The sequence below is a fragment of the Giraffa tippelskirchi genome, chromosome 1, assembly GCF_054371585.1.
Source record: "Giraffa tippelskirchi isolate mGirTip1 chromosome 1, T2T-mGirTip1v1.2.pri, whole genome shotgun sequence".
In the NCBI taxonomy this organism is placed as follows: domain Eukaryota; kingdom Metazoa; phylum Chordata; class Mammalia; order Artiodactyla; family Giraffidae; genus Giraffa; species Giraffa tippelskirchi.
In genome coordinates this window covers 122,287,573-122,312,354 of record NC_137275.1, presented here as the reverse complement: position 1 = coordinate 122,312,354, position 24,782 = coordinate 122,287,573, and the positions used below count along the sequence as shown (strand labels likewise).

Here is a 24,782-nt window from a genome sequence, read left to right as displayed (position 1 = left end):
TGCTGTCAGTAGTCAGTTTGGGAAGATGCAGGTGACCCCTGGGAGAGCTTCTACTCCAGCACGTGGACTTTGGAGGCATGGTGGAGGTCACGGTCTGCCTGCCCACAGGGTGCTCGGGTCTGGTGCCTCCATGAGTGAAGTTCTGTGTGTCACCAACAGCTGTGCTCAGGCTCTCGGCTCCCCACCCCCACCACTGGTCACAGATTCAGGCAGAAGTAATGACATGAGCTTTTATTGCTTTTAGAAACAAACAAGCCTTCCTTTGAGCCCTGCTAATGGACAAAACCTGTCAGCTCGAGCTTTGTACGCTCATAAACTTTGTGATGTTATAGAAATGAACCATCCCTGTTCTACATACTTCTTCTTCTGGTGAAGGCTTCCAACAAGCAGTCATGTCCGAACTCATTTGTTTCTTGTTGACATAAAACATGTTTTTTTGAGCAGTTATTAAAAAGTCTTGGAAATCACTACTAAAAGCCACCTTTGTCCTTTCTATGGCAGAAAAAAGCTGTGCCTTGCCTGCTAACCTATGCTGTAGCTCTTTAGGGAAGTGGAGGGGCTGTCTGAGTTCTATACCTGCCTCCTTTCTGTCCTTCTTCAGCAAGAAAGGAGTGTAGTCATTAACAGGGACCCAAAGCAGTCGCTTGTATACAGGAGACAGTTTTCCCATAAGCCCTTTGTAGGTCACATGAGAGCAAGACTGCACCTGAAGATCCCACATGAGTCTATGATTGGGACAAATAAAGTATCTCCTTCATTGTAAATTGTGAAGGTTGGTTTTTATGTTATGTTAGTTTCCATTCTCTCAACATCTCCATCATCATATTTTTGAGGAGTTTTGAAATTTCAAGGTGACGTTAAGTAGGAAATTAAGACTACTTTGGAAGAGAGGATGTTTTGGCATCTTAATTACGCATGTGTTGAAACACAGGGCTTCTGCTTCACAGATCCTCGTGTCCAAGCGCTTTTTTGGGAGTGATTTTTTTCCATCAGCCTCTTTTGTAAATGACCATGTCTTACCTGATTTGAATATGAAAATCTACTGTATCTAGCAAATCGATGGTAATAATGTGTTTCTTTTAATTTATAGAATAAGACGCAAATAACTAAAATTATTAACTTGATTGCATTCAATCAAGGATATGTAGTATATATGGTTTCTCTTGCTGTGCAAAAGCTTTTAAGTTTAATTAGGTCCCATTTATTTTTGCTTTTGTTTCCATTACTGTAGGAGACAGATTTAAAAAAATATTGCTTTGATTTATGTCAAAGAGTCTTCTGCCTATGTTTCACTCTTAAGAGTTTTATAATATCAGGTCTTGTATTTTTAGGTCCATAAGAGATGATTGGATGGCATCACCAACTCAATGGACATGAATTTGAGCAAACTCTGAGAGATAGTGAAGGACAGGGAAGGCTGGCATAGTGCAGTCCAATAGGGTCACAAAGAGTTGGACATGACTTAGTGACTGAACAACAACAAGACATTTGGAGTTTATTTTTGTAGATGGTGTTAGGAAGTTTTCTAATCTCATTCATTTACATGTAGCTGTCCAGTTTTCCAGCACCACTTACTGAAGAGACTATCTTTCCTTCATAATGTATTGTTAACTCTTTTTTTTTTTTGTAGATTAATTGTCAATAGGTGTGTGGGTTTATCTCTGAGCTGTCTATCCTTTTCTATTGATCTATATTTCTGTTTTTGTTCCAGTACCATACTGTCTTAATTACTGTAGCTTTGTAGTATAGTCTGAAGTCAGAAAGTATGATTCCTCCAGCTCTGTTCTTTCTCAATATTGTTTTTGCTATTCAGAGTCTTTTGTATTTCCATTGTAAAATTATTTGTTCTAATTCTGTAAAAAATGCCATTGGTGATTTGTAGGGATTACATTGAATCTGTAGATTTCCTTGGGTAGTATGGTCATTTTTAGCAATATTGATTCTTCCAATCCAAGGACACAGTATATCTTTACATCTGTTTATGTGGTCTTCAGTTTTTCCCATCAGTGACTTATAGTTTTTGGAGTACAGGTCTTTTGTCTCCTTAGGAAACCATGAACAAAATGAAAAGATAACTCACAGAATGAGAGAAAATGTTTGCAAATGATGTGACCAACAAGGGATTAATCTCTAAAATATACCAACAGTTTATGCAACTCAACAACAACAACAGAAAAAAAAACTTATACAGAAACGGGCAGAAGACCTGAGCAGACACTTCTCTAGAAAAGACATACAGAGGGCCACAGGCACATGAAGAGATGCTCAACATTGTTCATTATTTGAGAAATGCAAATCAAAACTGCAATGAGGCACCACCTCCACTGCTCAGCATGGCCCTTTTAAAAAGTCTTCAAATAGTGAATGCTGGGGAGGGTATGGAGAAAAGGGAACCCTCCTGCACTGTTGGAGGGAATGTAAATTGGTACATTACTATAGAGAATAGTATGAAGCTTCCTCATAAAACTAAAAATAGAGTTACCAGATGATCCAGCAACCCTATTTCTGGGCATATATGTGGAGAAAATTCTAATGTGAAAAGATACATGCAGCCCAGTGTTCATAGCAGCAGTATTCACAATAGCTGAGACATGGAAACAGCCAAAGTATCCCATCAGCAGATGAATGGATAAAGAAAATATGGTACACATTTTCTACACATTCATGTATCATCAGGGTGCCTCAGATTTCACCATTAGTTTAATTTCCTTGTACCTCAAAGAACTTAGTAATCTTCAGGAGTCCTCTATTAAAACGTTTTTCCAAAGTGAATGTTTTCTCAGAGAATTGTGGACCTGGGACACCAGGTGTGGAGTAGGGAGAAGATGGATACCAGTCACATCCGGGCGGAAAGAACGAGGCCTGCCAGGCTCCTCTGTCCATGAGATTCTCCAGGCAAGAATACTGGAGTGGGTTGCCATTTCCTCCTCCAGGGGATCTTTCTGGACCCAGGGATCGAACCATATCTCCTGCATCTGGTACACTGTAGGCAGATTATTTACCACTGTACCACCTGAGAAGCCAGAGGGGACAGTGATTATGTTAAAATTTATTGAGACAGAGTAAAAGTGTCTGAGTTTGCTTCACGTGCCCAGGAATCTGACGTAAATTCGTATTTTTCACTGTCTCACAGTGTATTTGAGGTGCTTCTACTGAATCTTATTTACTTGGGTAGACGAGAGCGACAACCAAAGTCTAAAGCAAGTAAAGCAGAACAAACACACATGGGGCTGGGGAAGGGCTGGGCTGAGAGCCCGTGGGTCACGGCGCACGGGGCGCCCGCCTTGCTCTCTGGCCGTGCGTTTAAGCTCCGACCTGGGCAGCGGTTGTAAGCATCCCTGACGGTGCAGGGCACAGAGTGACCTGTTAGCACTGTAGTGGGCTCATCGGGTGACGGCTGGAGCTGGGGGGTGGGTCAGTATTTACATGCGTCAGACTTGGGACCTGGGCCCTCAGAGCCTGGCTGACACACGCTTCTCCTCAGCAGGTGCTCGGTGTGACCCTTTTCCCTCACTGCTTCATTCTTCGGGGACGGCCCCGTCCCAGACCGAGCAGCCCCACGTCGGATGTTGAGGGGAGGAGCCGCTCTAGCTGCCTGGCCTGCATCTGCTTCCTTGGCCCTCGCTGTGCTCCACGTGGTGTCCTGGCCCCTGGGCTCAGAGCTGCGAGGATTCCTGTAGTTGTGCTTGGCAATCCATGCCGGGGCTGTGGCTGGGGGGTGGGTTAGGGGCTGCTTCTGAGTGCAGGTAAGGGGTCTGACGCCGCCTCACCTTTCTCTAGGACGCTGACAGCAGACGGCAGTCAGAGGGCTCTGTGTCCACACAGTGATCTGGCATCACCACCAAGGCTTCTGCTACAGCTTAGTGGGAGGAATAAGTTTTAGGAAAAAAAAAAAAATACAGAGTTCTGACAAGATGCTGTTTGGAAGGTCCAACCAACTCTTTGAAGTAGACACTGTAAAATGTATTCAAAGTAAATCGTATTTCACTTGGAAGCAAACACAGTTCCAAGAATGAGCTAAGGTAAACAGAGGGTGGCCTTGCCTGGCTTTGCGTGGGGCCGTCTCTGGGCCAGGCCCCCAACAGCCGTCTCCCCTGGCCCTGAGCCCCGCAGCGCTGCCTGCCGTCCTCATGTGACCCCGGCAGTGTGGGGAGTCCCCACAGCCTGAGGAGATGGGGGCCGGGCCTGTCCCCTGTGGCCTTGTACCTCCTTGGACTGGCCGGGGGAGCAAGTGTTGGCTCTGGGTTCACGTGGGGTGTTGGCTTTCTTGCTCCTGCACTGAATCACCAGAAACTTCGGGCTAAAACAATGCAAATTTATTTACTTACAGTTCGGTAGGTCAGAGTCTCCCTGGGCTGACCCTATGGCGGAGGCGAGCCCGAGCACTCCCAGGACGCTCCAAGAATGTTTCCTGCCTTTTCCTCGGTCTGGAGGCCATGCGGCCCTGGGCTGGGGTCCTCCTGCACCTTCCCACCTCGCGAGGCGCAGCCAGTGTATCATGTCCATAGCCGGCAGCATCCCCCCCATCACCGCTGCCTCTGCCTCCCAGGTCTGTGGGAATGTTTCTGATTCTAATTATCCTGTGATTACCTGTGGCCCACTCAGTCCAGGACAAGCATCCCAGCTGAAGGCTGTGAACTGCACATTTGCCAGGTCTCATTGGCCCACTAAAGCAACATCTCAGGGTTTAGGGTCCTGACTTCGGCACTGACTGTGTGATGTTGGCATTAGATTTGCCTTTTTGCCCCAGTGTGCTGGAGTTGGGCTAAATAATCGTGCAGGTTCCTCCCATCAGCAGCACCCTGTGAATCTGGGCCTCCGAAGACGGATCAGGTTCATTGTTTCTAAAATTTAACTCTCACAGACCCTGTCTGTGAAAACCAAGGCTTTAATGCCTTTACCCATCAGCTTTGTGAGTATCTGTGTATGTGTTCACCCCATGCACACTTGTGATATTTGCTATTCAGTCACAAAGGGAACTGTATCAATGAAACTATGTTTAGGAGCTTTTGTCGGTTTTCTTACCCCTTAACTCCATGGAAACTGGTCTCCATGTATGTAAGCAACGTGAAAATAAGAGTTATTTTAAAACATTTTAACACTCAGTTTACTTTTAAAATAGTAGATTACACAGTTAACATGAAGTCAAAATTATGTTGTTGTTCAGTCGCTAGGTCGTTCCAACTCTTTGCGACCCCATGGACTGCATCACACCAGGCTTCCCTGTCCATCACAATCTCCCAGAGCTTGCTCAAACTCACATCCATTGAGTTGGTAATGCCATTTACCATCTCATCCTCTGTCACCCTCGTCTCCTTTTGCCTTCAGTCTATCCCAGCATTAGGTTCTTTTCCAATGAGGCAGCTCTTCGCATCAGGTGGCCAAAGTATTGGAGCTGCAGGTTCAGCATCAGTCCTTCCAATGAATATTCAGGACTGATTTCCTTTAGGATGGACTGGTTGGATCTCCTTGCAGTCCAGGGGGCTCTCAAGAGTCTTCTCTAGCACCACAGTTTGAAAGCATCAGTACTTTGGCACTCAGCCTTCTTTATGGTCCAGTGCTCACATCCATACATGACTACTTGAAAAACTGTAGCTTTGACTATATGGACCTTTGTTGGCAAAGTGATGTCTCTGCTTTTTAATACAGTGTCTAAATTTGTCATAGCTTTTCTTCCAAGGAGCAAGTGTGTTTTAATTTCATGGCTGCAGTTAGCATCCTCAGTGATTTTGGAGCCCAAGAAAATAAAGTCTGTCACTGTTTCCATTGTTCTCCAATCTATTTGCCATGACACGCTGGAGTCCATGGGGTCACAAAGAATCAGACATGACTTAGTGACTGAACAACATTTCCCATGAAGTGATAGGATCATATGCCATAGTCTTAGTTTTTTGAATGCTGAGTTTTAAGCCAGCTTTTACACTGTCCTCTTTCACCTTCATCAAGAGGCTCTTTAGTTCCTCTTCACTTTCTGCCATGAGGGTGGTGTCATCTACATATCTGAGGTTATTGATATTTCTCCCGGCAATCTTAATTCCAGCTTATACTTCATCCAGCCCAGCATTTCACATGATGTACTCTGCATTTAAGTTAAATAAGCAGGGTGACAATATACAGCCTTGACGTACTCCTTTCCCAATTTGGAACCAGTCCATTGTTCCATGTCCGGTTCTAACTGTTGCTTTTTGACCTGCATACAGGTTTCTCAGGAGGCAAGTAAGGTGGTCTGCTAGTCCCATCTCTTTCAGAATTTTCCACAGTTTTTTGTGGTCTACACAGTCAAAAGCTTTAGCATTGTCAATGATACAGAAGTAGATGTTTTTCTGGAATTCTCATGCTTTTTCTATGAAATGTGCCTCATTATAAAATTATTAATTGTAAAATGGCTTGAGTGAAAGTCGCTCAGTCATGTTCGACTCTTTGCAACCCCATGGACTATAATCCACCAGGCTTCTCTGTCCCTGGAATTCTTCAGGCAAGAATACAGGAGTAGGTTGCCATTTCCTTCTTCCAGGGATCTTCCCGACTATCTAAAATACATAAAATAGCTTATATTAGAGTAATCCTCTTAGTGATGTGGACATATACAATGGGTTGTGAATGTTCTTTTGTGTTTAAATAAACTTTCCTTGCATTTACAAATTTATTGTGTGTTTGTTAAGATCAGTGTGGAGATCTTTCAGTACTTGATTTTATAACTTTTTTTCTGTTCTTGCAAATGCTGTCATTTTTTTAGTGTTTATCTTCTTATTTAAGTAGAGAATGAAAAATATCTCCTTGGTCCAAGTGGCTGTTTATAAAGATCTGTAAGGTACAAGCTGAGGAAATCTTTAATAAAACATCTGTTTTTCAAAAGAGTTTAACATTGGAGGACAAAAAGTTGAGCAAAGACTTCTTTTCAGTCCATTTGTGTCCACCAGGCAGCCGGTGGGAGCTGGTACAGGATGCCTGACAGCCCTGTTCGGTCTCAGAATGACAGAGCGGCACAGACACTGTACTTAAACGTGGCTCATCGTCCTTTCCGATGTAGCTGGCTGACACCACTGTGAAGAGTGGCAGAAGTCAGCAGGGCTCTTGGCTGTGGGTTTGGAGTAGGTGTTTGGATGGAAAAGGAGATGTGTCTCGTTGAGGAGCACAGCCGAGAGGGGCCCGTGTGCAGCGGGGGCTGGATGCCGACGGGCTGGGCAGCCAGCCCCTCCCTGAGTCCTCGCTGTTGGCCTGGAGCCGTTGTGGGGAAACCCTTCCTTCTACCGGCAGTCAGCTTGGCCTGTTGGGACGTCCCTTTGTTGTTCTAGCTTTAGGCCCAGGAGCTGCACATAAAGAATAAGTGTAATATAGTCTTTGCTCTTTAACGTCACCCTGTCAGGCTTGTAAAGGCTCCTTCCTGAGGTCAGTGTGAGCTTTGGGGTCAGCAGAGGTATTGCTTTGGTTTCTGTAGCCCTTTAGTGGGAATAATGGTGGTTCCTGACCTGCCAGCTGTTGCGAGCGTGGAGCATGCATTGTCAGTGCTCAGCTAGTCCTGTTGTTGTCTTCCCTTTCCAGTTCTCTTCTCCCAAGCCTTGGAGCGCTTCTTTCATTTATTTCTTTATGCTTGGCTGTGCTGAATCTTCCCTGCTGCCAGCCTTCCTCTCCTTGCGGTGCACAGGCTTCTCGTGTGGAGCACTGGCTCTGGGTGCACATGCTTAGCTGCTCTTCAGCATGTGAGATCTTCCCAGACCAAGGATCAAGCCCGTGTCCCCTGCATTGACAGGTGGATTCTCACCCACTGTACCGCCAGGGAAGTCCCCTTTTAAGGCCTTCTAACATGGTTCTAGACCGTTCACCTTGTGTATTTAGAGGCCATGTTACCAATACTCCTCTTAAGCTGGTATACAGAGAAGGAACAAGGTGCTCCATTATGAATGTAAAGGAACAGCACGTGAAAACCAAAGTCCAGTTGTTTAAGAAAAAGAGGACCCACACTGTCGCCATAGTCACACTCCTCACTTCTGTACAAGAACCTATGACTCCCTCACCTGTGTGATTCCACCCTGAGACTCAGCAGAGATGAAAGTTGAAGTGTGACGCTGCATCCTAGCAAGTCAGGTCAGTGATGGCGGTGTGGTGGGCCTGCTCTTATGCTTCTAAAAGGCTTCATGAGAAAAATAATGGCTTTGTTTTAAACATTTAAAAATCTCATCTTTCTGATGAATCAAGTTTTTGTGACTGTGGTTTTAAGAATTCTTCTTGTGTCACCTCTCCATCCGCCTGTTTAAAGGAGCTTGTCAGTGAGTAGATACTTGGTCATCAGGAGTACACGTTGGTTTCTGAAGTTCACGCGTCAAGTGACTGCCACGCTTCTCAGCAGTTAGTGAACTAATAACCCTTTTTGAGTGGAGGGAAGGTGTGTACGTTTTTATTTTCTTCAAAGCGAGACTGTTAATTCTGCCGTTTCTTGTGATCAGCAGCAACTAGAGGTCAACTCTCACTGTGAAATCATGCTGACAGAAGCACCAGAAGTTCTTGTAGGGAAATGAGGAGCATGATCATGGACACAGCTTAGGCCCCCTCCCCCCATTTTAAACAGCTGAACTTATTGTATACACTTGCTCCTTTTTTATGTCCATAAAGGAACTTATTAGCACAGCAAACTAAAACCTGTGTATTTATTGTGAGCGAGTGAAGTGAGGATGTTACTGACATTCTGCTGATACTGCATTAATGTGTGAGAGTCGATTTGTGCAACTGAGTATCCTCATCAGTGAGGGGGGAGCCTAGAGCAGGGAGTGTTTAGGGTTCACCAGCTTTACTTCATTTTCCTTTAAAGGCTACTATATGGTTGGTGAAGAAAAATGTAGGAGACTTCTACTGCTATTTACAGTGCTTGATTTCTAAAGTGAGGTTGTCAGTATAGGGTTATCTTTTGTGTTATTCATCATCTTTGAATGTTAAGAAACAAGATAATCTATTACAATTTATAGTGAGTACCTTCGAACTTTACACACTGCCTTCCTTTTTCTTATGCATTTTATCTTTGAAGTTGTACCTGTTCATGATAGACAATATGCAACCACACAGCAGAGTCTAAAGTGAAAAATACAAGTATTTGTGTTTTCATAGCTAGTGCTAAATTCCAGAGGTAGGTGCTTACTCTGTTTTCTGTAGCTCTTCTGCTGGCTACCTGTACAACCTTAGAAGATGCTTCCATTTCTTGATTGCTGAGCCTTAGACAGTATCAGTTTCAGATACCCTGTCATAAAATTCAGATATCTTCTCCCACCTCCCACCTCCTCTTCCCAAACAGCTGGTTTTTGTTCAGCATATGATTTTTTTTTTTTGCATTATTAGAGTTGATAACATTCCCTTCTGTGGCTCTAATTAAGGTTTCTTTGCTGTGTGTAGAGATTAATTCTAAAAATTGAAACCCCATAAAAACAGCACTTGCAGTGTTGGGATTATATAACCACTAGCCACTGCAGTGGATCTGGGTCCGTGAAGAAGGACACATAACCTGTGTTGGGGGTCCTGCCCCACTGCAGGTGGGATGGGTCCAGCTCCTGTGTCTGGTGGGTCCTCTTTACATTTCTTTCCGTTTTCCTCAGGTCTCCCCAGTCATATGGGAGTCACATTTCTTGCATCACCTGTCATCTCTCTAGTGAGTGGGTGTGGATTTTGCATAGGAGTTGCCTCCTTAGATAATTTTTTTTTCATCTGAAATGCACAGGGCATAAACCTCCTGAGATTTTGTGTGTTCAAAGATGTCTTTGTTTTGTCCATGCACATAAGTAACAGGTTAGCTGGCCAAGATTTTCTGATCATGTTTATTATAAGATATTGAATATAGTTCCCTGTCCTTATTGTTCATCTATATTATATATAGTAGTTTGTATCTCTTAATCTCATACTCGCAGTTTATCCCTCCCTGCCTTTCCCCATTGGTAACCATAAGTTTGTTTCCTATGTCTGTTGGTCTGTTTCTGTTTTGTAAATAAGTTCATTTGTATCATCTTTTTAAGATCACGTGTATAAGTAATATATGATATTTGTCTTTGTCTGTCTTCTTCACTTAGTGTGACCATCTCTAGGTCCAGCCATGTTGCTACAAATGGCATTATTTCGTTCTTTTTAGTGGCTGAGTAATATTCATATATATATGTATATGAATATATTTATGTATGTATATGTGTGTGTATATATGTTCTGCATCTTCTTTTCTGTTTATCTGTTGACAGACATTTAGGTGGGTTCCTTTCACATGTTGACTGTTGTAAATACTGCTGCTGTGAGCACTTGGGAGCATGTATCTTTTCAAACTATGGTTTTCTCCAGATATATGCCCAGGAGTAGGATTGCTAGATTATATGGTAATTCTCCTTTTAGTTTTTTAAGGAACCTTCATACTGTTCTCCATAGTGGCTGCACCAATATACATCCCCACCAACAGTGTACTGCGGTTTTCCTTTCCTCCACACCCGCTCCAGCATTTGTTATTTGTAGAGTCTTTGATGATGGCCATTCTGACCTGCATGAGGTGGTGCCTCATTGTTCTTCTGATCTGCGTTTCTCTAATTATTAGCAATGTTGAGCATCTTATCATGCACCCGTTAGCCATCTTCATGTCTTCTTTGGAGAAATGTCTGTTTAGATCTGCCCATTTTTTGTTGGGTTGTTCAGTTTTTGAATATGAGCTGTTTGTATATTTGGGAAACTAAGCCCTTTCAGATGCATCGTTTGCAAATATTTTCTCCCAGGCTGTCGGTTGTCTTTTTATTTTGTCGATGGTTTCATTTGCTGTGCAGAAGCTTATAAGTGTAGATTGGTATCATGTGTTTATTTTTGCTTTTATTTCTGTTACTTTGGGGGAGTGGGACACTCACCATCTTGATCATTAGCCCTGCCTTATATATTTTTCTATTGAAATGCTTTTAGTGTATTTATAAGTTTTGATAAAAGAATTTGACTATCTTAAAAGTAAATATAATTTGACTATTCACACCAAAGGCTTTTTGGTCTGTTTTTTTACTTTTTTAGATATCAACTAATAACTTTAGGTTTGAGATACAGTTCACATACTAATACAATTCACCCATTACAGCCACTGAAACTTTCCTGATTTCACTTGCTTTCAAGTCTTCTTCTCTAAGTTCTTGAAAATTTCTGGTATACTAATACATGTTTGCTGGAAAAGGTCAGTTTTAATTCTAATCCCAGAGAAAGACAATGCCAAAGAATGTTCAAACTACCACACAATTGTACTCATTTCACATGCTAGCAAAGTAATGCTCAAAATTCTCCAAGCTAGGTTTCAACAGTATGTGATCCCTGAACTTCCAGATGTTCAATCTGGATATAGAAAAGGCAGAGGAACCAGAGATCAAATTGCCAACATCCATCAAATCATAGAAAAAGCAAGACAATTTCAGAAAAATATCTACGCTGTCTCACTGACTTTGACTGTGTGGATCACAGCAAACTGTGGAAAATTTTTCAAGAGATGGGAATACCAGACCACCTTACGTGCCTCCTGAGAAATCTATATGCAGGTCAAGAGGCAACAGTTAGAACTGGACATGAAACAACAGTCTGGTTCCAAATTGGGAAAGCAGTACGTCAAGGCCGTATATTGTCACCCCGCTTATTTAACTTATATGCAGAGTTCAGTTCAGTTCAGTTCAGTCGCTCAGTCGTGTCCGACTCTTTGCGACCCCATGAATTGCAGCACTCCAGGCCTCCATGTCCATCACCAACTCCCAGAGTGTACCCAAACCCATGTCCATCAAGTCAGTGATGCCATCCAACCATCTCATCCTCTGCTGTCCCCTTCTCCTCCTGCCTCCAATCCTACCCAGCATTAGGGTCTTTTCCAATGAGTCAACTCTTTGCATGAGGTGGCCAAAGTATTGGAGTTTCAGCTTCAACATCAGTCCTTCCAATGAACACCCAGGATTGATCTCCTTTAGGATGGATTGATTGGATCTCCTTGCAGTCCAAGGACTCTCAAGAGTCTTCTCCAACACCACAGTTCAAAAGCATCAATTCTGTGGCGCTCAGCTTTCTTCACCGTCCAACCCTCACATCCATACATGACCACTGGAAAAACCATAGCCTTGACGAGATTGACTTTTGTTGGCAAAGTAATGTCTCTGCTTTTAAATATGCTATCTAGGTTGGCCATAACCTTCCTTCCAAGGAGTAGGCGTCTTTTAATTTCATGGCTGCAATCACCATCAGCAGTGATTTTGGAGCCCAAAATAATAAAGTCTGACACTGTTTCCACTGTCTCCCCATCTATTTCCCATGAAGTGATGGAACCAGATGCCATGATCTTAGTTTTCTGAACGTTGAGCTTTAAGCCAACTTTTTCACTCTCCTCTTTCACTTTCATCAAGAGGCTCTTTAGTTCTTCTTCACTTTCTGCCATAAGGGTGGTGTCATCTGCATATCTGAGGTTATTGATATTTCTCCCGGCAATCTTGATTCCAGCTTGTGTTTCTTCCAGCCCAGCGTTTCTCATGATGTACTCTGCATATAAGTTAAATAAGCAGGGTGACAATATACAGCCTTGACGTACTCCTTTTCCTATTTGGAACCAGTCTGTTGTTCCATGTCCAGTTCTAACTGTTGCTTCCTGACCTGCATACAGGTTTCTCAAGAGACAGGTCAGATGGTCTGGTATTCCCATCTCTTTCAGAATTTTCCACAGTTTATTGTGACCCACACAGTCAAAGGCTTTGGCATAGTCAATAAAGCAGAAATAGATGTTTTTCTGGAACTCTCTTGCTTTTTTGATGATCCAGCAGATGTTGGCAATTTGATCTCTGGTTCTTCTGCCTTTTCTAAAACCAGCTTGAACATCTGAAAGTTCACGGTTCACATATTGCTGAAGGCTGGCTTGGAGAATTTTGAACATTACTTTACTAGCATGTGAAATGAGTGCAATTGTGCGGTAGTTTGAATATTCTTTGGCATTGCCTTTCTTTGGGATTGGAGCGAAAACTGACCTTTTCCAGTCCTGTGGCCACTGCTGAGTTTTCCAAATTTGCTGGCATATCGAGTGCAGCACTTTCACAGCATCATCTTTCAGGATTTGAAATAGCTCAACTGGAATTCCGTCACCTCCACTAGCTTTGTTCGTAGTGATGCTTTCTAAGGCCCACTTGACTTCACATTCCAGCATGTCTGGCTCTAGGTGAGTGATCACACCATCGTGATTATCTGGGTCGTGAAGATCTTTTTTGTACAGTTCTTCTGTGTGTTCTTGCCACCTCTTCTTAATATCTTCTGCTTCTGTTAGGTCCATACCATTTCTGTCCTTTATCGAGCCTATCTTTGCATGAAATGTTCCTTTGGTATCTCTAATTTTCTTGAAGAGATCTCTAGTCTTTCCCAATCTGTTGTTTTCCTCTATTTCTTTGCATTGATTACTGAGGAAGGCTTTCTTATCTCTCCTTGCTATTCTTTGGAACTCTGCATTCAGATGGGAATATCTTTCCTTTTCTCCTTTGCTTTTCACTTCTCTTCTCTTCCCAGTTTTCTGTAAGGCCTCCTCAGATAGCCATTTTGCTTTTTTGCATTTCTTTTCCATGGAGGTGGTCTTGATCCCTGTCTCCTGTACAGTGTCACGAACCTCTGTCCGTAGTTCATCAGGCACTCTGTCTATCAGATCTAATCCCTTAAATCTATTTGTCACTTCTACTGAATACTCATAAGGGATTTGATGTAGGTCATACCTGAATGGACTAATGATTTTCCCTACTTTCTTCAATTTAATCTGAATTTGGCAATAAGCAGTTCATGATCTGAGAACATGCAAAATGCTGGGCTGGATGAAGCACAGGCTGGAATCAAGATTGCTGGGAGAAATATCAATAACCTCAAATATGCAGATAACACTACCTTTATGGCAGAAAGCAAAGAGGAACTATAGAGTCTCTTGATGAAATGAAAGAGGAGAGTGAAAAAGCTGGCTTAAAACTCAACATTCAAAAAACGAAGATCATGGCATCCGGTCCCATAACTTCATGGCAAATAGATGGGGAAACAATGGAAACAGTGACAGACTTTATTTTCTTGGGCTCCAAAATCACTGCAGATGGTGACTGCAGCCATGAAATGGCTCCTTGGAAGATGCTTCCTTCCCTGGAAGAAAAGCTATGACAAATCTAGACAGCATATTAAAAAGCAGTGACATCACTTTGCCAACAAAGATCTGTATAGTTAAAGCTCAGGTTTCTCCAGTAGTCATCTATAGATGTGAGTGTTGGACCATAAAGTTGAGTGCCAAAGAATTGATGCTTTTGAACTGTGGTATTGTAGAAGGCTGTTAGGAGTCCCTTGGACTTCAAGGAGATCAAACCAGTCAATCCTAAAGGAAGTCAGTCCTGAATATTCATTGGAAGGACTGATGCTGAAGCTGAAGCTCCAATACTTTGGCCACTTGATGAGAGGAACTGACTCATTAGAAAAGATCCTGATGCTAGGAAAGATTAAAGGCAAGAGGAGTAGGGGATTACAGAGGATGAGATGTTTGGATGGCATCACTGACTTGATGGACAGGAGTTTGAGCAAGCTCCGGGAGTTGGTGATGGACAGGGAATCCTGGTGTGCTGCAGTCCATGGGATCACATGGACTGAGTCGGACATGACTGAGCGACCGAACTAAACTAAATGCATGTTTTCCCTCTTTTTCTAGAACTGCTATGTGTTAGTCGCTCAGTCGTGTCCGACTCTTTGTGACCCCATGGTTTGTAGCTCACCAGACTCCTCTGTCCATGGGATTTCCAAGGCAAGAATACTGGAGTGGGTTGCTGTGTTCTTCTCCAGGGATCCTCTGGACCCAAGGATCTAACCTGGGTCTCCTACATTGCATGCAGATTCTTTACCATCTGAGCCACCAGGGACTCAGGCAATTAAACACCTGTGTTTAGCCACAACTGCACACCGCCTTGATTTGTGTCTCTTCCTTTGATTTCCTTGCCTAGATCAAGTAAAACAACCAAAGTACAAGCAGATGCCCGTCTCAGTGCCCTGACCTTCTATTGGGTTGTTGCATATCAGCGGACACTACGTAGGCCACCCCACTAACTTCATTCGCAGAGTTCCTGGTCGTAGGACACCAGACACACCCTGGCAACTCAGCCAGAGGGTATGAGGTGGGTGGCGGGGGGAGCAGGCAGAAACGCCTCTCATCTCTTAGGATCGTGAGGTTGATGTGAAAGGGTGTGGGGAGGAGGTACCTCGTCTTTCAGTGAATACACTTATTGTGTGTAAGGCCCAGAGCTGGACCCTGCAGGTGACTCAGGACTGTGTCAGGGACTATCCCTGCTCTCAGGGTATTTTAAGTCTCATACTGTTACTAGTTAAGAATGCAAGTGTATATTTAAAAGGTGCAGTTAAGCCAACAGGGAACCATAGACAAACGTCTGGGGTCCAGAAGGAGATGTACATCTCTATTAAGGAACAAGAAAGGGGTCGGACACTGTCGTATTTGAGTTGTGTCTTGTAAGGTAAATGGGCTTCTGACAAATGGACGTGGGGTCTGGGGAAGAGGGCTGTTCAGATGGAGAGAGTGTCGGAGAAATGTCCCAGGGGTGGGGGAAGAGAGACTGTGTTAGGGACTAGGGAGTTAGAATATTGGATACCTACTGAGAAAGGAGGGTGAAGTATTTGAGAAAATTGTTTGGAATCTTAAGTGTCAGGAGAAGAGTTTGAACTGAGTTTGCTGGAAGGGAATGGGAAAAAGCCTGATCTGATAGAAATGATAGCTTTAACAAGATGGGTGTGGTAGATCTCTTGGCATGAAATCCAGTGAGTTGATTCTGGGCTGCCCACTGGGCTATCAGGATGCGAATGGGAGACCTGGCCCTGGTCTCACAGTGCTCACAGCCTGTGGACAGGACAACCTAGTTGCTTTACCAAAGGAAACACTCAATTATAACACATTTTTTAAAACGTAGATATTTAGTAGATTTTTAGCTATAATTAAATCCATTCCTGTGGCCATCTCAAATGATAAAATTTCTCATCTCAAATTTTATTATGAATGCAGCTAGAATGATCAGTTATCTTTTTATGCCATATGTTGTTGTTGTTGTTCAGTTGCTAAGTTGTATCCGAGTTGTCAACCCCAAGAACTGCAGCACACCAGGCTTCCCTGTCCTTCATTGTCTCCTGGAGTTTGCTCAAACTCATGTCCATTCAGTCTGTGATACTATCCAACCAACTCATCCTTTGTCTTCCTCTTCTCTTCCTGCCCTCAATCTTTCCTAGCATCAGTGTCTTTTCCAATGACAAAACATGGTCCACTGGAGGAGGGACTGGCAAACCACTCCAGTATTCTTTCCTTGAGAACCCCAGGAACAGTATGAAAAAAATGCCATATGTATTAAATGCTTATTACAAGTAGTCTTGCTTAACTTATACTTGCTGCTATATGTTTAATCATCTAGAAATATAAAAAATAATTTATCTCTTTATGATTTATTTTGGTTAAGTATTAGTGTTAGTTGCTCAGTCGTGTCTGACTCTTTGTGGCTCCCTGGACTGTAGCTTGCCAGACTCCTCTGTCCGTGGGATTTCCCAGGCAGTAGTACTGGAATGGGTACCCGTTCCCTTCTCCAGGGGATCTTCCCTACCCAGGGATCAAACCTGTGTCTCCCGAATTGCAGGCAGATTCTTTACCATCTGAGCCACCAGGGAAGCCCCTCATTTTGGTTGAAAATACCTTTAATTCATATCCTATTGTTTGGTTATTTAGAGAAAGATAGAAGAGTTAGATTTGGGCTTATGAGAAGGGTCTTAGTAAATCTTTCCTTTTAAGTTTCTCTTATTTCTTATTTTTGCAAATCATTATACTTGAATTAGATACTGTTTTTTTTTTTTTTAAGAGTGCTTCAGTAAAATCGCTTGTTTCAAAATAATAATCTGCTATTGATAAAAATTATTTATTGCACATGGGTATTTCTTTTCCTCTTATATCATCATATATTTGGAGAAATTAAGGCATAAAGACAATGCTTTTCAGTAACACTCATCTCACCCACAGGATATTTTCAAGTATTTTAAGCATCCTTTTAAGACAGACTTAGTCGAAGGTGAAAGAGCTTAGTTGAAAAGGCCAGAATATTGTACTTCGAATGCTTTTTGAAAGCCCAAATCCCAAAGCTTTTGCACCTTAGAGTTTGTTTCCTTATTGAAGATGTTGATAGTACCGTCTGGGTTCACAGGGTTGACTTTCCATCCTTGGAGTAGATTGTTCCATAGTGAGAGTGTCATGCTTTGTGATTACGTGCCATCTTCACACTGACTCAGCCAGCAGAGCAGTCCTTTGGAAAGCAGTGACTCTGACAGGCACATTATGTGTCACTTTTGCATGAAAAGCAAACATGGTGAGAGGAAGGGCCATGTGTGTGGGCCAGCTGAGCTGCCTCAGCTCTCCTGTAGCCTGGATCCTGGGGTGTTGAGGTCGCATTTAGGTCCTTCACATCCTAGGTGTCCTCTTCCCAGATGTCAGTGACCCTGCCCACACTTCATCCCCTCCACATCTTGGAGATCCCACCCCTAAAAAGGGAACAGAGACAGAACCAGCAGAAATGAAAGTGCCCTCTCGGATGGTCTGGTAGCCACAGGAGTCATCGAGATCACAGGTTGTCCTGTCTTGCTTTGCCTTTGGGCAGAACTCATCTTGTGAGAAGTTGGATTCTTCCAAGTCTCCAGTGACAGAGGTGTCATAATCCACTGCCGTATTGAACAGCCCTTGCTGTCAGGAAATCCTTTCATCCCACTTAAATAATGCATGCATCCGTTTCAGCCTGTGTTTTTCCGTCAGCAAATACGGAGCTGACTCACCCTCCCTGCATGAGACTTCTCTGTTGTATTTGAAGACTGACTGCCCCACGAATACATCTCAGCTTCTGCAGCTTGTCTTTCATAGTATTTTCAAATATTATGTAGAGAAAATTGGTGAGACGTAGGTAAAGTCATCTGTACCTCTCTCTCCCCACTGAGAGCCCTGCAGCTGTGTGTTCCTTCTCTTTGTGGATTTCAGACTGTGTCCAAGCCATCCAGGGAGAGGGCCCTGGCACCAGTGTGGGGTCAGATGACCGCAGATACCCACTTCTCTGCCTCGGTGATGGGTTTCCTTCCTGTTGGGCACTGGTCTCTGCTTCTGCACTGCAGGTCTCTTGTTTGCCCAGTTAGGCTTGTTACTGACTGAGATACTTGTATATCTTTCCCCCCACATGCGTACATAGTTACAGATCTGGCATATGCGGTCATTTCTAAGGTTTTTTCACTGTGCTGCCACTGGTTTATTTTTAAAACATTTTAATATTGAAGTAAAACTTACATTAAGTGAATTACAGTGTGGAAATCCTCAAGTGTGGAATTATACCGAGTTTTGACACATGTCTACAGCTGACTAACCAACATCCCAGCCAAGATATAAAATACCTCTATTTTCTCATGCCTTGTGAGGATTTCTTTACAGTAGTTTGGCTTTACCTATTCTCAAACTCATATAAATGTAATTTGTATATATGTATTCTGATACCACTCTAATGGCAGAAAGTGAAGAGGAACTAAAGAGCCTCCTGATGAGGATGAAAGAGGAGAGTGAAAAAGCTGGCTTGAAATTCAACATTAAATAAACTAAGATCATGACATCGGTCCTATTACTTCAACAGAAGGGAAAAAAGTGGAAACAGTGACAGATTTTATTTTCTTGGGCTCCAAAATCGCTGCAGATGGTGACTGCAGCCATGAAATTAAAAGACGCTTACTTCTTGGAAGGAAAGCTATGACAAACCTAAACAGTATAAAAAAGCAGAGACATCACTTTGCCAACAATGGATATAGTCAAAGCTATGGTTTTTCCAGTAGTCTTGTACGGATGTGAAAGTTGGACCATAAAGAAGGCTGAGCGCCAAAGAATTCATGCTTTCTAATTGTAGTGCTGGAGAAGACTCTTGAGTCCCTTGGACAGCAAGGAAATCAAACCAGTCGATCCTAAAGGAAATCAACACTGAATATTCATTGAAAGGACTGATGCTGAAACTCCAGTCCTTTGGCCACCTGATGCAAAGAGCCAGCTCATTGGAAAAGACCCTGATGCTGAGGAAGATTGAAGGCAAAAGGAGAAGGGGGTGACAGAGGATAAGATGGTTAGATAGCGTCACCAACTCAGTGGACATGAATTTGAGCAAACTCCAGTAGAGAGTGAAGGACAGAGGAGCCTGGCATGCTGCAGTCCATGGGGTCACAGGGAGTCGGACATGACTTAGTGACTGAGCAACAATTCTGATACATGTTTATTCTGTTATATATTTATTCTGATTTTCCATTCATAAGTATCAGTAAGTTGTCCTTTTCTCTAGTTTAAAATACCTGAGGAGGCCAGCGTTCGTCTTTGGCAGATGGACCACCTGGGTTTTCACTGTTCGCATTGTGAATAGTTCTGCAGGAAGCATTTCTGTGCACATCTTTGTGTGGACACATCTTCATTTCTTGGATTAACACCCAGGACTAGAATTGTGGGGCCATGAGTAGCTGTGTTTGTAACTTTATAAGAAAGTGTTGAGTAGTTTTCCAGAGTGGTTACACCATTTTAAACGCCCACTAGCAGCATGCGTGAGTTGTTGGCTCTGTATCATTAACATTTTCTGTTGTCAGTCTTTTAAATTTTAATCATCCTAATGGGTATGAAGTAATAACTCATTGTGGTTTTAGTTTATATTTCCCTGATGACTAGGGATGTAGAGTAGCTTTGCAGTTCCTTTTTGAAGTGTGTGTTCAGATCTTTTGCCTGGTTTTCAGCCGGGTTGGTGGGTTGTTATTTATTTGCAGTTCTTTATATTTCTGAATTTAAGTCCATTGTCAGATATAGATATTGAAAGTGTTTCCCCCTGTATGTAGCATGAATTTTTATTTTTTATTGTCTCTTTTGATGAACAGAATTTTTCAGTTTTGATAAAGTTCAACTTGTAAATTTTAATGTTTAGTTAAGATGGGGGGGTGGGGGGTGCAAAGGAGATCTACCTCATCATTAAGATATTATTCTGTGTGTTTTCCTAGAAAACTTACAGGTTTAGATTTTATATTCAATTCTGAGATCCATCTCAAGTTATTTTTATATGTGGTGTGAGGTAGCAGTCTCTCTCATGAACTTCTGAGAGTTCCACATCCATTGTTGAAAAGATTTTCTTTTCCCCAGTTGAATTGCCTTGACACGTTTACTTGATTGGCCATATGTGTGTGGGTCTGCTCCAGTGCTGTTTTAATTCTGAAACTGTGAACTGTCTTTCACATTTAATGTCATGTTTAAATTATATGAACATCTCTGTCCACTACATTAATCATAACACTGGACAAAAAAAGGGAAAATCTAAAGCAGGCAGTTGAACTAGAGAGCTCACCTGACCGTCCTGCTCCCCTATGCCCCTACCCCCATGTCTCTGGCTCACCCCACCTTCCGGGCTTGCTGTGAGGGTTGGATGGGGGCCGTGCAGAGCCCCTCAGGCAGGGGCATTCTGCCCGGTCTACCCATGGCCCCGGGGCAGGTGGGAGGAAAGGCAGGCTTGGGGCAGGGCCCTTGCCGGGAACCCAGGTGTTTCCCAAATAGATAGAAAGTTGATGCTTTACCAGGAAATAGCCCTCATTCTGCCATGAATCCTCAAGACAGCAGATCAAGTTACTGTCGCTAATTTTTCCAATAAATTTTGCTGCTCTCTGCAAAATATTATTATAATTATTAAATGTGATGAAACAGAAAACTAACAGGGCCACGAGTGACATGAGTTTCCTTCATTTTATTTCAGTGACTGCATTCTCAAGAGCTCTCTTCCCTTAGAAACATGTGTAAGATTTGTTTTCTGTAATGGTTTGTCAGTTGGGTGCTCCATTTTTAAGGCCATCCAAGAAAAAATACAATATATCAGCTGTGTGACTGCTTCCTCATAACCACCAGAAGAGTCTATGAGAAAGATGTTTGTTTGCTGTGGTTTGCTGCGGGCTTGGCTTCGCGTTTTTCAGATGCCAGCAGTTCACTCAGTGCAAAGCCCTCAGCTGCCCCCTGCCAGAGCGTGTCATGTTTTCAGCTTTGTCTCCAGCACACACTGAAGTGGACACCAGTTAGCAGCAGTGGCTCTTGTTTCTCCAGGTTTTCCTTGTGTAGAGGTGCCAGGTTTCCTGGCAGCCCCAGGGGCTGGGTAATGAGAAGCCTCCTTCCTCCTCCTGCTCTTCCTATGTCCACCATGTGCTGTGCCCCAGAGGAGGTGCTGAGGACAGGTCACAAGGGTGTGCAGCCATCCACCCCCAAAGAGCACGACTCACGTGCATGGGGGGGTGTGGTCAGTGTGTCCATAGCTGGTGAGCCTGACCTACCGTGGAATCGTCTTTGAAGCAGCTGACCCTGTGGATGTGGTTTTTCCCATGTAGCCATCACAGTTCAGTGCTCAGCCCACCAGCAATGAGGTTCATTCCTCCCTTATTCATCCAGCAGGGCTGTGATCACAGGCACCCAGGTGGGTGCTCGTGATGAGAGATGGGGGCCTGCAGCCCCTGTGCCCAGGTACCCTGGTCTCATGGGGACCAGGCTGTGAGCCAAGTGAGGACCGTGTGCAACGGGCTCAGGACGAGCCGCCCCTTCTCCCACCCTGAGGGTGGGGGTGGGGACCCTGCCGCCTGGGCGGCAGCATTCAGTCTGGTCCTAAAGCAGACGTGGCTGGTATGTGTGGAAATGGACCATCCTGTGGACCTTCAACCAACCCCAAACTTGGTCTTATTTATGGGTGATTCCAAACAACAGAAGCATCCATCCCAGACAGACAGGAAACTGTAAGTAGGGGAAACTGGCCTCCTTGTCACCTCAGGATGTGTCCCTCCAGGGACATACTGGGGACCCTCCAGGTAGGAGCGTGGTAGGGGCTGGCTGCCCTTGGTGAGCTCCAGTGGAAGACTGTCAGTCCGTCCAGGCTGCCTCATAAAACACCCTGGATGGGGCAGCTTGTAAACGACAAACACGATCTCTCAGAACCACAGCATCCGGCTAGTCCAGGATCGAGTGTCTGTAGGAGCCTCTCCTGGTCCACTGCTTGTGCCCCTTACTGTGCCCTCACCGGGCAGAAGGCACATGGGGTTTCTCTGGGCACTAATTCCACTGTTGAGGGCTCCACCTCCTGCCCTGAGCACCCACCTCCTCAGCATCGCCTTTGAGGGAGTGGGTTTCAACATCAGAATCACAGGGGAACACAGACATTCAGACAGTAGCACAGAGGCGAGGCACCTCTGAGACTGGAGGTGATAAAAGCAGACTGGTTCACCTGCTGAGGGTGCAAAACATGACAAGAAGGTGTCCACGTAGGGGGGCTCAGTTCTTTCTGCAAGTTTTTGGAAGTCAAGTTGCAATCAGCCAAAGTTTATACCAAATGAGATACAACTCAGTCATTAAACTTTACACATTTTATTGCTGTTCCTATGACAAGAGTATCTTCTAAATGTTCTTTTTAGTAGGCCATTGAATCTTTTTTACTTTATGGAGCAATAAGAAATGCATGAAGGAATTTAAATTTAGAGAGGTTGTTGTGCATGTGTATCTGGGCACTGGCGTTTAGAGTCTATAAAATCAATTGGCAGTGAAGGTTTTATTTACATGTGAGGACCTCAGCTAGATCACCACGCAGCTCTTTGCCAGATGTACTGAAGTACACCCAATGGGGCAGAAATGGGCCGGAAAGCAGTGAATCAGAAGTGTTTGTGTGCCGCTCTCATGAGGATTTTAATGTCCTATAAAATACCTGTGTATATAATGGAGAAGCAAAAATATTAGAAAAGTAAAACAGGCCCACATCATAGTTATTCTTTTTTATAGGAGCACTGTTTACTGAAGTGTATTTTTGGGTTAAGAATTGTTGTCAAAGCTCACGTTGCCTGCGCTGCCCAGCTCTTTGCCGAGGCCGAGGGCAGCTGCAGAGCGCCCTTGGCCGCCGCCTCTGGCTCTCTCCAGCCGTCTCTGCTCCTGAGCCTCCCTTTCACATGAAGCCAAGTGAAATGTAAACTCTGCGGATGCCGGGGGCCTTGCCCGGGAAGCAGTTTGGGAAGGCGGCCGAAGGCCTGGAGGCCAGGCAAGGCTGCGACTCCCAGCCTTTCCAGAAGGTGACCAAGGGGCCCCTGTGGCTCCCAGCTCTCGGGATGGTTTTGGCACAAGGAAAACGCAGTCTTGGTTGCTTTTCAATCGCTTTACTCTTTATCCTTCATTGTCTGCAGTCTCTGTGGGGATCAGTGAACTTTGCTGGGTTTGAAATCAGGGTGAGATTCATTTTATTTAATACAGGAAGTTTCCTTTGGGGAAGTCTGACACAAACTGACTTTTCGGTCTCTTGGAATTTAATTGAATCAGCCCAGCGGAGCAGGACAGGGCTGGGGCTCAGCGTCCGCTGGTGGGTTAGAGTGCCGTCAACCCTGGCTGCCTCCCGCAGGGCCCCTGGTCACTGAGAGAGCCCAACACTCAAGGCAGTGTGTTACAGTTGCAGGCACCAGGGTATAACCAGGCTGTTGCCTGAAGTTTACTTCTGCCACTCACTGTATTAAGAGTATTGGGTGATCTTTGTTGTTCAGTTGCTCAGTCATGTCCCGCTCTTTTCAACCCCATGGATTGCAGCACACCAGGCTTCTCTGTCCTTCACCATCTCCTGGAGCTTGCTCAAACTCATGTCCATTGAATTAGTGATGCCATCCAACCATCTCATCCTCTGTCGTCCCCTTCTCCTCCTGCCTTCAATCTTTCCTAGCATCAGGATCTTTTCTCTTGAGTTGGCTTTTCGTATCATGTGGCCGAAGGTTTGGAGCTTCAGCTTCAGCATCAGTCCTTCCAACAAATATTCAGGGTTGATTTCCTTTAGGATTGACCTCCTTTCAGCCTTTGGCACTCAGCCTTCTTTTTGGTGCAGTTAATATCAGAATTTAAGTTTTTAATGAGTTTTTGAATTTTATGCCAGGAAGCCAGACTTAGCGGTACTTCCATGTGCTAAAAACCCTGAATAGGGTGAAAGTCTGGCTAAATTCGCCCTAGGAACAGAACGCCGTCTCAGGGGCTGGGGTGGTCTGCTGTTCTTTCCTCATGTGACATGGTTTTGTTTGCTCTTGGTGACACACACGCACATGTAGTTTTTTTGTGGGATTGTCTTCCTAAGACAAAGTGTGTATTTGATCTGGATTTATTGACAACCACAGTGAAACAGTTGAATTTTCAGATATTTTGGGACAGTTCTTTCATTAAAACTCCCCTCTTTCCTTCAGGGAATACCTCAGTTACCATGTGCCAAAGCATTATACAACTACGAAGGCAAGGAGCCCGGGGACCTTAAGTTCAGCAAAGGCGACATCATTGTCCTGCGGCGACAGGTGGATGAGAACTGGTACCATGGAGAGGTTGGCGGGGTCCACGGCTTCTTCCCCACCAACTTCGTGCAGATCATCAAACCGTTACCTCAGCCCCCGCCTCAGTGCAAAGCACTTTATGACTTTGAAGTTAAAGACAAGGAAGCCGACAAAGATTGCCTTCCATTTGCAAAGGTAAAGTTAGAACACATTGCCTTCTGTTTGCCAGCTCTTCTGTGTACCTGCATGCAAGAACTATGGCCTGTGCAAAAACTACAATAGTTTTATGTGAACTCTCTCTCTGTGCTTCTAAAAATATCTGGAAGCAGGCTTCTCAGATCAGAAAGACAGCAATTTTGTGCACAGAGTGTTCTCTATGAAAGATAATTTTGGTTGACGCTCTGTATGGTATCATTTTCATTTAGGGCCTA

General features: G+C 44.0%; 1 protein-coding gene across 7 annotated transcripts in view; it reads left to right on the top strand.

The window, feature by feature from the left end:
* SH3RF1 (SH3 domain containing ring finger 1) overlaps nt 1-24,782 on the top strand; it is a 156,506-nt gene that overhangs the window by 82,896 nt on the left and 48,828 nt on the right. For all 7 annotated transcript variants that reach the window (XM_081495013.1, XM_081495002.1, XM_081494981.1 and 4 more), the window contains exon 3: nt 24,271-24,546. In XM_081495013.1, coding sequence (XP_081351139.1) covers nt 24,271-24,546 — 276 coding nt within the window. The remainder of the gene's footprint in view (nt 1-24,270; nt 24,547-24,782) is intronic.